The sequence below is a fragment of the Pinus tabuliformis genome, chromosome 3_1 (genome assembly GCF_031772625.1).
Source record: "Pinus tabuliformis cultivar Carrire ecotype Pingquan chromosome 3_1, CPIR1, whole genome shotgun sequence".
Lineage (NCBI taxonomy): Eukaryota > Viridiplantae > Streptophyta > Pinopsida > Pinales > Pinaceae > Pinus > Pinus tabuliformis.
Genome location: NC_142301.1, coordinates 44,059,225 through 44,070,038, shown reverse-complemented (window position 1 = coordinate 44,070,038; position 10,814 = coordinate 44,059,225). Strand labels below are relative to the sequence as shown.

Genomic DNA, 10,814 nt, shown 5'->3' with positions numbered 1-10,814 from the left:
GAAACCTATTGGTATAGGAACCTAACAACATCTTAAGAAGGATTGTTGGAAAAGAAAGGAACAAGCTATTAAAAATGACTCTACAAAGGAATTTGATTCAGCTGAAACAAGTGCAGGTATTGTTGATGAGGTATTTTCCACTTCTATTGTTTCTCAACATCATCATAATTGGTTTCTAGATTCTGGTGCTTCCCATCATATGTGTCTTCATAGGAATTAGTTCTCTTCATACCAATCTATTGATGACGGTGTGGTTTTCATGGGTAATGATGTTACATGAAAAACTATTGGGATTGGTAGTATTAGAATTAAAATGTATACTCTTAGAATGTTGACAGAGGTGAGACATGTGTCTGATCTTAGAAAGAACTTAATATCTTTGGGAGTGTTAGATTATGCTGGTTATAAATGTACAGTTCAAGGTGGAGTTATGAAGGTGACGAAAGACATCTTGGTAGTCATGAAGGCTAAAAGGTTTGGGAACCTTTATAAGCTTGAAGGAAGGACATAAACAGATCATGCAATAGTAGCATCTGAAGGTGCAAGTGACTCTACTCATTTATGGCATCAACGCTTGGGTCATATGAGCGAGAAAGGGCTGAAGGTATTGGTTGATCGTAAGTTACTTCCAAGCTTGAAATATTTGAATTTGAATTTTTGTGAGCATTTTATTTATGGAAAGAAATCTAGATAGAAATTTAAAACAGGAAAACATGCTAGTAAAGGTATCCTTGATTACATCCATTCAGATCTTTGGGGACCATCTCCTAAAGTATCTTTTGGAGGATCTTCACATTTTGTAACATTTATAGATGATTACTTTAGAAAGGTGTGGATCTATTTATTGAAAAGAAAAGTTGATGTGTTTGATTCTTTTAAGCAGTATAGAGATTTGGTTGAAAAGAAAACTAGAAATCAATTAAATGTTTGAGAACTGACAATGGAACTGAGTTTACTTCAAAGGATTTTGAAAATTATTACAAGGAAACTGGGATTGAAAGACATGAAACCACGATTTATACTCCTCAGCAAAAATGTGTTGTTGAATGCATGAATAAGACGCTTCTAGAGAGAGCAAGGATTATTCTCACTAATGCCAAGTTGCAACATGAATTGTGGGTAGAAGAAGCTCTTACAGTGTGCTATCTGGTAAATCAATTACCATCAACTACAAATAACTGTAATATTCCGAAAGAGGTATGGATAGGTCAATTATGTGATTATTCAAATCTTAATTTTTTTTGGTTGTGATGCCTATCCTCTTATTCCAAAGAATCAACATTCTAAGTTAGATCCAAAATAAAAAAGACTAATCTTTGTTGGATATGATGATGATATTAAGGGATATAGATTGTGGTATCCTACTACCCACAAAATCATCATTAACAGAGATGTCATATTTGATGAATTGTCACTCATGAAATCAGATGTAGATGGTGAAATGAAACAGGTAAAAGTACCATAGATTCAACAAGTTCAATTGGAAACTCAATCATCTTTAAGGGAGGAGGATCATGATGATGTTCATGAAGAAACTCATATAGAAGCAAATGAGGAAACATAAATTTCTCAAGAAACTGAGGAAATACCGCAGTAAATTCTACGAAGGTCTACACGAATAAGATCTTTTCCTAGAATGCACGATGATTTTGCTACATTTGTTGCTTTAATTGATAATGATGGAGACCCTAGTTATTATCAGGAAGCAATGGAAGTATTTGATAGCGATAAATGAAAAGTAACAATGAAAGAGGAAATGTATGTCTTACAAATAAATAAGACATGGGATCTGGTGGAACTTCCTAAGGACAGGAAAGTTGTCTGTTGCAAGTGGATTTACAAATTGAAGAAACAAGTTGATGATACTGTTCACAATTACAAAGAAAGACTAGCTGCAAAAGGATATTCTCAAAAGGAAGGTATTGATTTCTATAAGATTTTTTCACCAGTTGTTAAGCTTTTTTCAATTAGAGTTGTGTTGGCATTAGTTGCATAAATTGATCTAGAGATAGAGAAACTAGATGTTAAAACAACATTCTTACATGGAGATTTGGATGAGGATATATATATATATATATATATATATATATATATATATATATATATATATATATATATGGAACAACTAGAATTACCATGAATTATCATGATGAGCTACAATTTTACCAAAAGTGAGTATGATCATTGTGTTTACTTTCAAAAGTTGGAAAATGGCATATTCATTATTTTGGTGTTATATGTTGATTATATGCTTGTAGCAAGCAAAAGCATGGTTGAGATCAACAGGTTAAAGGCTTAGTTGGCTAGGACTTTCAAAATGAAGGATCTTGGAGCAGCAAAACAAATTTTGGGCATGGAGATACACAGAGACAAGAAAATGGTATGTTGTGGTTATTACAACAAAATTATGTGGAGAAAATACTTCTGAGATTTGGAATTAATAATGTGAAACATGTTCAAATCCCTTTAGCTTCCCACTTCAAGCTTTCTTTGGGTTTGTGTCCTAGCAATGATGAAGAAAAAGAGTATATGTCTTGTGTACCATATGCTAATGTAGTAGGATGCTTAATGTATGCGATGGTTAGTACAAGGCCAGATATTTCACATGAAATTGGTGTTGTCAGTAGATACATGGAAAATCTAGGTAAAGAGCATTGGGCAATAGTGAAATGGGTGCTTTGGTATCCCAGGGGCACAAGTAATTATTGTATCACCTATAATAGTAGTAGTGATTGAGTCTGTGGTCATGTTGATTCAGATTTTGCAGGTGACTTAGACAAGAGGGGATCCATTTTCGGATATGTTTTTACTCTTGCAAGTAGAGTTGTTAGTTGGATGTCAAAGATTCACAACGTAGTTGCTTTATCCACTACTGAGGCAGAATACATAACTGTCTCACATGCTTGCAAAGAAGCAATTTGGTTAAAATGTTTGCTAAATGAGTTTGGAAGGATGCAGGACAATATGAAAGTATTTTGTGATAGTCAAAGTGTTATTCATTTGGCAAGGAATCCAGCTTATCATAGTAAGAAAAAACATATACCTATTAAATACCATTTTGTAAGACATGTTATTGATGAAAGTGGAGCGGCACAAAACCAATCTTGTAAGAGAAGATAAAATGGTGCTTAGCTTCTCTTGGCTTGCAAAGAAGGCGATGGATATTTTGGGCATGATATATCAGGGAAATTGTTCTCAAGGTGGAGATTGTTAGAAGTTGCCAACTATTTCCCTATAGTTTTGCGATAGCTAAGATTGGTTCCTTTGGCTTAGTTTGTTTTGCTTAATCTAAGTTTTTGGAAAAAACATATAAAATGAACTTTTTGTTTTATGTAAAAAAAATTCTTATACAACTGCTTTAAAAATTGTGGATGAATTTAGAAAAAAATTGGTAGGTTTCTATTTATCCATGTAAGTCTATAGAGGCAATATGAAAAACATATGTGGATGTTTCCCCCACAAAGAGAGTTTCACCAGGTAAAACATTGTGTCAATCTTTATGTTTGAATGAAAGAAAATGACTTTTTTATTCAAAATGGAAAAATATACCATGCATTAATTTATATAATTTTTAAGGTTAAAATTTTTATATTATAAATTTAATATTAATGTATGTAAAATCTATATAAAATATCAATTTTAATTTCTCTTTCGAAGTTCAGATTAGTAAATTTCACTCCCAAATAGAAATTAAGAAAAACAAGTAACAATAATATAATTGAATCTATCCCAAAATTATCATATTTTCAAAATAATAATTAGAAATTAGTAAGTTTATGAAATAAATATTTTATCTCACACACTTTAAAACGGTGTAGTATTTAACAATTAAATAGCTACACTATAAAGTCTTTATGCAGTTAATAATAATGTTAAATTATAACATAATTATAAAAGAAATTAGTATCATAACAATAAAATAAATCTTTAACATTTTCTCTCAATCCATGAAAGATTAAATAAACGTAATAAAACCATAAAATATTTATGATTTTCCATTTTTGACTATGTTTTACATTTATTCCCTATAAAATATTTATGATTTTCCATTTTGACATACTAGAAACATGTTTTACATTTATTCCCTATGATATATTGCCATTGCCATGTATATGAATTTGTTGTTTACTCAACATTGGTGTTATTCTGTGGTCAACTACACATATATCCTAAGAGTATGAGACATAATCCATGAAGCAAAGTCACTTGAACTAGAAGGAAATAACATAGAAAATAATAGTGATCTAAAAGGAAATAACCTAGAAAAGAATAGTGATATAAAAGGTTGTTTTTTTTTTTTGCACTTTTCTAGAGTGATTTTTACACATTTTTCCTAAATTTTAATTTTGTAGTATAAAGTTTATATAATTTTAATATTTTATATGCTTTTCAAATACTAAATCATACCATTTAAATTAAATCGTCACCAAAAAAAACACAAAAAAAATCACTCTGCCCCCAAGAAAATACAAAAACAGAAAACAGCCCTACAGAATTTACTGGTAAAACTATATCATTATACGATACAGGTTTTAGGGACAAAACTATATCATTATGCCAGGAAGATAACCATAACTTTTCCATTTCAGTTGTTGCTACAAATCCGTATCCATTCCGCTATCAGTTTTACGACAGATTGACCTCCTTTCTCGGCAAAATGTAACGCAAGGACGGTTGTCAGAGTCAAAATACTGGAGAGGTTGGTTCATCTGGTTACAATAATGGCGGCTGGCGGGCTGTACGCTAGCAGAACCACGTGATGAAAGCAAGGACCCACGTGATGAGAGCGAGGCTATTGGGTGATGCTCTAATTTTCAATACGCTTCTTCTCCGCCAAAATAAAAGAGGAGAGGATCGTTATTATTGCCGTGTACGACATGGCCATGGCACCGCCGGGTCCACGAGTGTGTAGAAGCTTTCGTTTGACACGCAATGCTACCTACACTGCTGAGAGGAATCCGTTCACTCCACATGATCCCAACAAAACACTAGGTATATATTTGTCTCTAAAGGGCCTCCACTGCATCAGTTTGTCAGTTCAAGTCTTGAATCAGGGTGATGTGATCAATATTCAATCTGTGATGACGCTCTTTGTGAACACTGTTATTTAAGTTTGGCGTAGGTGACTTTCCCACTAAAATTATTTATTTACATTTTTTTTAAATATGATTCATGGGTTATGTGTACGAACAAAATTTATTTGTTATTTTGAAAAATCTAAGGTAGATAATGGTGTTGGTTTAGTGGCGAGGAACATAATAAACTATTCCTACTATACCACCTACACTTGCTTGACAATTTATTTACTTACAAGTACAGAGTTGTTTGTATGTGAGGATTTTTGGAGTTTCTTGCGGATTTTTCGCTAGAATCCAGAAAAAAAAAATTGTAGTGACTTAGTTTGTGTTGTTTAAATTGGTTTTTTCACTGCATATATGGATTTAGCACCCTCAAAAACGCACCATCAAAAACCTTAAAAGCACTTAGATTGTGAAGAGTTCAACTGTAAAATTTGCGATTTCAATGAATCTTACTGGAAAACTTAAAAAAAACTCACTTATAAATAATACTTGTAGGAAGATATATACAATTTATATATATAAATGGATTGTTAATAGAAATATGTTATACACCTCACATGTGAAGGGTTGTTACATCTATGAAAAGGATGGTTTGTACACAATCTTATAATGATGAATTTGAAGGGTGGTTAAGATTGTTTGATTTTTTTTTCTTATATTTAATGGTTTAAAAAAAATAAAATAAGTGTAAATTCACTTTAATTGTTTTTCTTCAATTTTTATTATTATTATTTTATTTTTATTTCATTTATTTTCTTGTATCAACTCTAAATTTAATATATAAAAAATTACAATTTTTATATTTAACAATTTATCATTAAATTGTTTTATTCTATCAAATTATTTGTTATAATTATAACAAATTATTTACTTATAAATTTGATATTAAAATATTTTATTTATAATTAATATTGTAATATTTTATTTGTATTAATATTAAAACATATTTTTAAATGTTATTTATCATTTCTATATTAAATATGGTAGAAACATATATATTTTTCTTAAAAAAAATCATAAAATTAATTTATAAAACTATTTTTTTAATAAATTTTAAATTATTTGAAATAGATTATAATTATTAGATATTTTTTATCATAAATAATATAATAAATTGTTTGCATAGATTAAGGATGAGGAGAAAAGGATTTCACGTCATAAGATAAAACATATTTTATATATTTGTGGGGGAAAGAAACATATATTTTGCAAACAATTGAAAACATGCGTGTTAGGTTTTAGATTTTCGTGTTTTATCATTTAGGTGTGTAATCTAGATGTTTTCTTGTTACTTTTAGTGTGAGGATGTGTTTATAAGAATGATGTTTGATATTTTAAAAGTTTGTTTTATATTTATATTGGAGAAAGAATATGGTGCAGAAAGGTAGTTTAAGAAATTAGTTTTTTTAAAGTGTTAGAAAATAAAGTATTTAAGAGATGAAAAAAAATGATTGGTACACCTGGATAATTGGATAGTCTATGGATACTAAAAAATCTTATAGCCATGTTTCAACTTATACTTGTACATTCAAACTAGGTCTGGAACCTTCAACCATAAGAATATTGGTAGGTGAATCATGGAAACTTCAGAATATTGGTTTTTGACTATGAATTAGGGTTGGGCATACAAAAGGCAACTGATCAACAATGACTACTTGCCCCACACACCTATATAAAGATGATTATAGATTTGTACTACAAACCAAATTATAAAGGTATTTTGAACCTTGGGTATGTAGAATTTTTGGAAAGGTGAATTTATTAATGCAAGTTTTAATGTTTGGCTTAGTGAGTAACATCTAATTTATTTTGGGGAAATTTTATTTCTTGTTCTTTAGGGAATATGGATAGCTAGAAACTTTATTCTTTTTGAAAAGAACATGATGTCTACTCCTTAGCTAGTTTCTTAGGTTAATCTTTTATTTGCAAATTATAAAGCTATTCCAAAGGTTAAACCATAGATAAGTCTATCAAAGATACATGTGGACAAATATTTAGCTTGGAACATTTTGATAGGGCTTGTCAAAACCAAGACTCTATTAATGAGATCCACTTCATTCTATATCTTTGATAGACACATATATTTCAAGTCAAAAGTAATATATGAATAAGAACAAATAACTAAAGGGAATTCAAGACTTCATACTACATATTAAAATCTGCTTTGGAAAGGAATTCAAAATCTTTAAGTCATAGGTGATTAATTTATAACCATTATTTAGATTAAAAAAACCTGGAAGTATAAAATATATCTCTCTTTCCATTAGCACAACAATTTAACAAAATAAATCTCTCTTTCCATTAACACAATAACCAAATACAATATCTAATTAGTTTCTTTGGATTTAAGATACTCATATTTTTAAAAAACCTAACAAGATTGTATATCCACTCATGAAAAAAATATGTTAACTTAAAAAGTACATCATAACAATACAATAATTTTTATTAAATAATTTTAAATTCTTAGCAATATTTTTATTATATATATATATATATATATATATAGATATAGATATATATATATTTATTTATTTTATACAAAACAGGTTTAAACAAATTGTTTATTTTTTATTTTTAATTAATTTATAGATAATATATTTGATATAAGAAAATTATATATTTTTTCAATTATATTGCTCGTAAAAAAATTGTGAAAATATCTATTTAAAGATATTTTTTTGGATTTTCTCAAAACAAATTTTAATTTTATATTTTTATTTATTTTAATTATTTTATATTTTTATTTATCTCAATTAAATATATAATTTTTTAAAATATAATATTTATTTATTTATTTATATGTAATACATAATAATTTTTTATTTATTTATGTTTAATATAAAATATAAAATATCCATATAAAACTATATCGATCAAAATGTAGCCCAGTGATATGGCAAAAATTATGTGTGTAGTAATCTCAACTTAGTGAACAAAACAAATATTAAACACTTTCCTTCTGCGTTTTTCAAAAATGAAATTAGTTAACATTTCATTGGAAAATCATATCGATATAAAAATTTAAAAAAATAGTGGCAACTCACTTGTGTCATTCATTACAAGGAAATAAGCCAATACATTCAAAAGGCCTTGTCATAAACTTAGAACAATTACCGATAGAAGGTTATGGAAACCCAGAAAAAACATATAACCACTTTCAGCTGCTGATGGGGAGCTGTACTCATGGAAAACCAGAAATACCCCATAGCTAGTCTCAATTGCTGATCAAAATGTAGCCCAGTGATATGGCAAAAATTATGTGTAGTAATCTCAACTTAGTGAACAAAACAAATATTAAACATTTTCCTTCTGCGTTTTTCAAAAAGGAAATTGGTTAACATTTCATTGGAAAATCATATCAATATAAAAATTTAAAAAAATAGTGGCAACTCACTCGTGTCATTCATTACAAGGAAATAAGCCAATACATTCAAAAGGAATTGTCCTAAACTTAGAACAGTTACTGATAGAAGGTTATGGAAACCCAGAAAAAACATATAACCAGTTTCAGCTGCTGATGGGGAGCTGTACTCATGGAAAACCAGAAAAACCCCATAGCCAGTCTCAATTGCTGCTGCTGATGGGAACCTGTACTCTAAAACCACATATTTACAGAAAAACCCATAACCAGTTTCAGTTGCTGATGGGAACCTGTACTCTAAAACCACATATTTACAGAAAAAACCCATAACCAGTTTCAGTTGCTGCAGATGGCAAGCTGTACATTGAGTAAACCAAACCATGAAATTCAGGAGAAACTTTCCATATCTACTTGCGCTCGACCTGGTTACATTAATCTTCTTGATTCCTGTTTTTCATGTTTCTGGAATAGGAGGAGAAGAACTCCTTGTTCTCTTTCTCCAATTCATTCCACACTGCAAATTACAATTCATACAAATTACAGTAAGCAACTAACAAACATGGACACAATGGGAAATATCAATTGGTGTGAAGCAGCAGTGTGTAAGTGTGTGCAGGGCTTCTAATTAAATACCTGTGATGGTTATTACTGGTTCGATATTGGCGTGTTTTGAAAGCACCTCCACGCATTGTCTCTGATCCATGTTGAACACAAGACATTTTTCAATCAAGTGTTGCACCTGCGTGATCAGTACCATCCACCCATCTCAATTTAACAATAACCCATATGAATATTCAACCATTCATTCCAAAATCTAGAAACCAGAAATTGGGGATTGCCAATTGCTTAATATGATTTGTTGCAACGTAACTCACCAGGAGAATATACGAAGATGAAGATGATCCGTGGGGTTTTAAAGGGCGAGCTGGTTCCTCTGCAAGTGCCGGCATTTTAATTTCCCTGGACAGCTCAAACAATGGCTTCTTGATCCTTCAATGACAAGTAATTCAGAGACAGAGAGGAATGAAATCTGGATACAGAGAAAGTGAAATCCGGAGGAAAATGAGATAGACTACAAATGGAAATTGAAATCAAGTGCTTATATGATGGATGCTGGCGCGCTCTACGCTAGCAGACCCACGTGGTAAGTGAAAACCTATTGGTTCGTGGGATATATGACGAATATTATTTCGATTTTCTTGAACCTATTCACCTTATCTTCTGGGGTGAAGAATCGTGAGCGACATGGCCACGGGTCGGGTCCATTTCATTTCACACGCCATGCCGCCTCCTATGCCCACCGTTTCCATTTACTCCAACTGAAACCAAACCCATATTTGTCCCTAAATGGCTTCCCGACAAAAGAGTTTACGTACGAGTGTGACACCGAATGGATATTTCGACAATCGAAAGAGCCGTTGCTTTTCTGGAGAATCTTTTAGACAGACACTGCGACAATATCCTTTTTCTATTGCTCACCCCATTGTGTCATAATGGTGTATCAACATTAGTGGTGGTCTCATCACGTGGGTGTGGGTGGGTCAGTAATTCCTATTTTTACCTTATTAAAATATAAATGCGGTCTGATATGTGAGGGGAATAGGAGTTGTCTTGCATTTATATTTCTTTTAAAATTGATTTTGGCAGGTTAGCAGCAAGGCAACTCTTATTCCTCTCGTATGTCAGATACAATAAAGGTGGAAATAGAAATCACGATGTGGGTGTGGGTGTGGGTGAAATTTAAATTTAATTTAATTTGAGAAGTAGGGGAAATTTAAATTCAATTCCTTCTATATCTTCTCCACACCATTGATATATTCATTCCAAAAGCATTGCCCTAGCCCTAATTTAGATATCCTTTTAGGGATTCCAGCCACCTATTCTCAACGAATGGCACATGTTCACATACGTACATATCATCTATGTCCAAAGATGTGACACACGTGCTTTTAATATTTTAAAAAAGCAATTATTCCACCATGATAGTTTCTTAGTGGACAAATTCTTTTGCTACTTGGCTTAGGTTGCGCTCTTTGTTGCTGCTTGAAATGTCTAAAGTATATAAAAGGGTATGCGGAGGTAAAGTCCACATGTAAACCATTATATCTAGTCGAAATGTGGAAGTAAGTTCATCCAAACCTGAGCTATGTGCATCTGGTGATGTGCACTAAGGCCAAGCATGGGATGGCGTGTTACCTCTTCTCGCTTCATGTCACATAAATTTTTATGCTCCTCATTCCACATCAAAGTAATAAGGCAAAGGTTATAAGGCATAAGATACAAAGGAAAATGGTATGTAGGGCCTCAGACATGCTTGCCTATGCATAAAAGAAAAAAAAGAAGTCAATTCTTAGCCACCAGAGATGGTT

At 31.2% G+C, this 10,814-nt stretch overlaps 1 protein-coding gene across 1 annotated transcript; it reads right to left on the bottom strand.

Annotated features, from left to right (window-relative positions):
• Positions 1 to 8,646: 8,646 nt before the first annotated feature.
• Positions 8,647 to 9,541, bottom strand: LOC149185682 (uncharacterized). Its single transcript, XM_089412465.1, has 3 exons — positions 9,321 to 9,541; positions 9,079 to 9,184; positions 8,647 to 8,959 (listed from the first exon to the last, which is right to left on the bottom strand). Exons 1-3 carry the CDS (start codon positions 9,393 to 9,395, stop codon positions 8,877 to 8,879), a joined length of 264 nt encoding a protein of 87 aa, XP_089268591.1. The 5' UTR covers positions 9,396 to 9,541; the 3' UTR covers positions 8,647 to 8,876.
• Between the last annotated feature and the right edge of the window lie 1,273 nt (positions 9,542 to 10,814).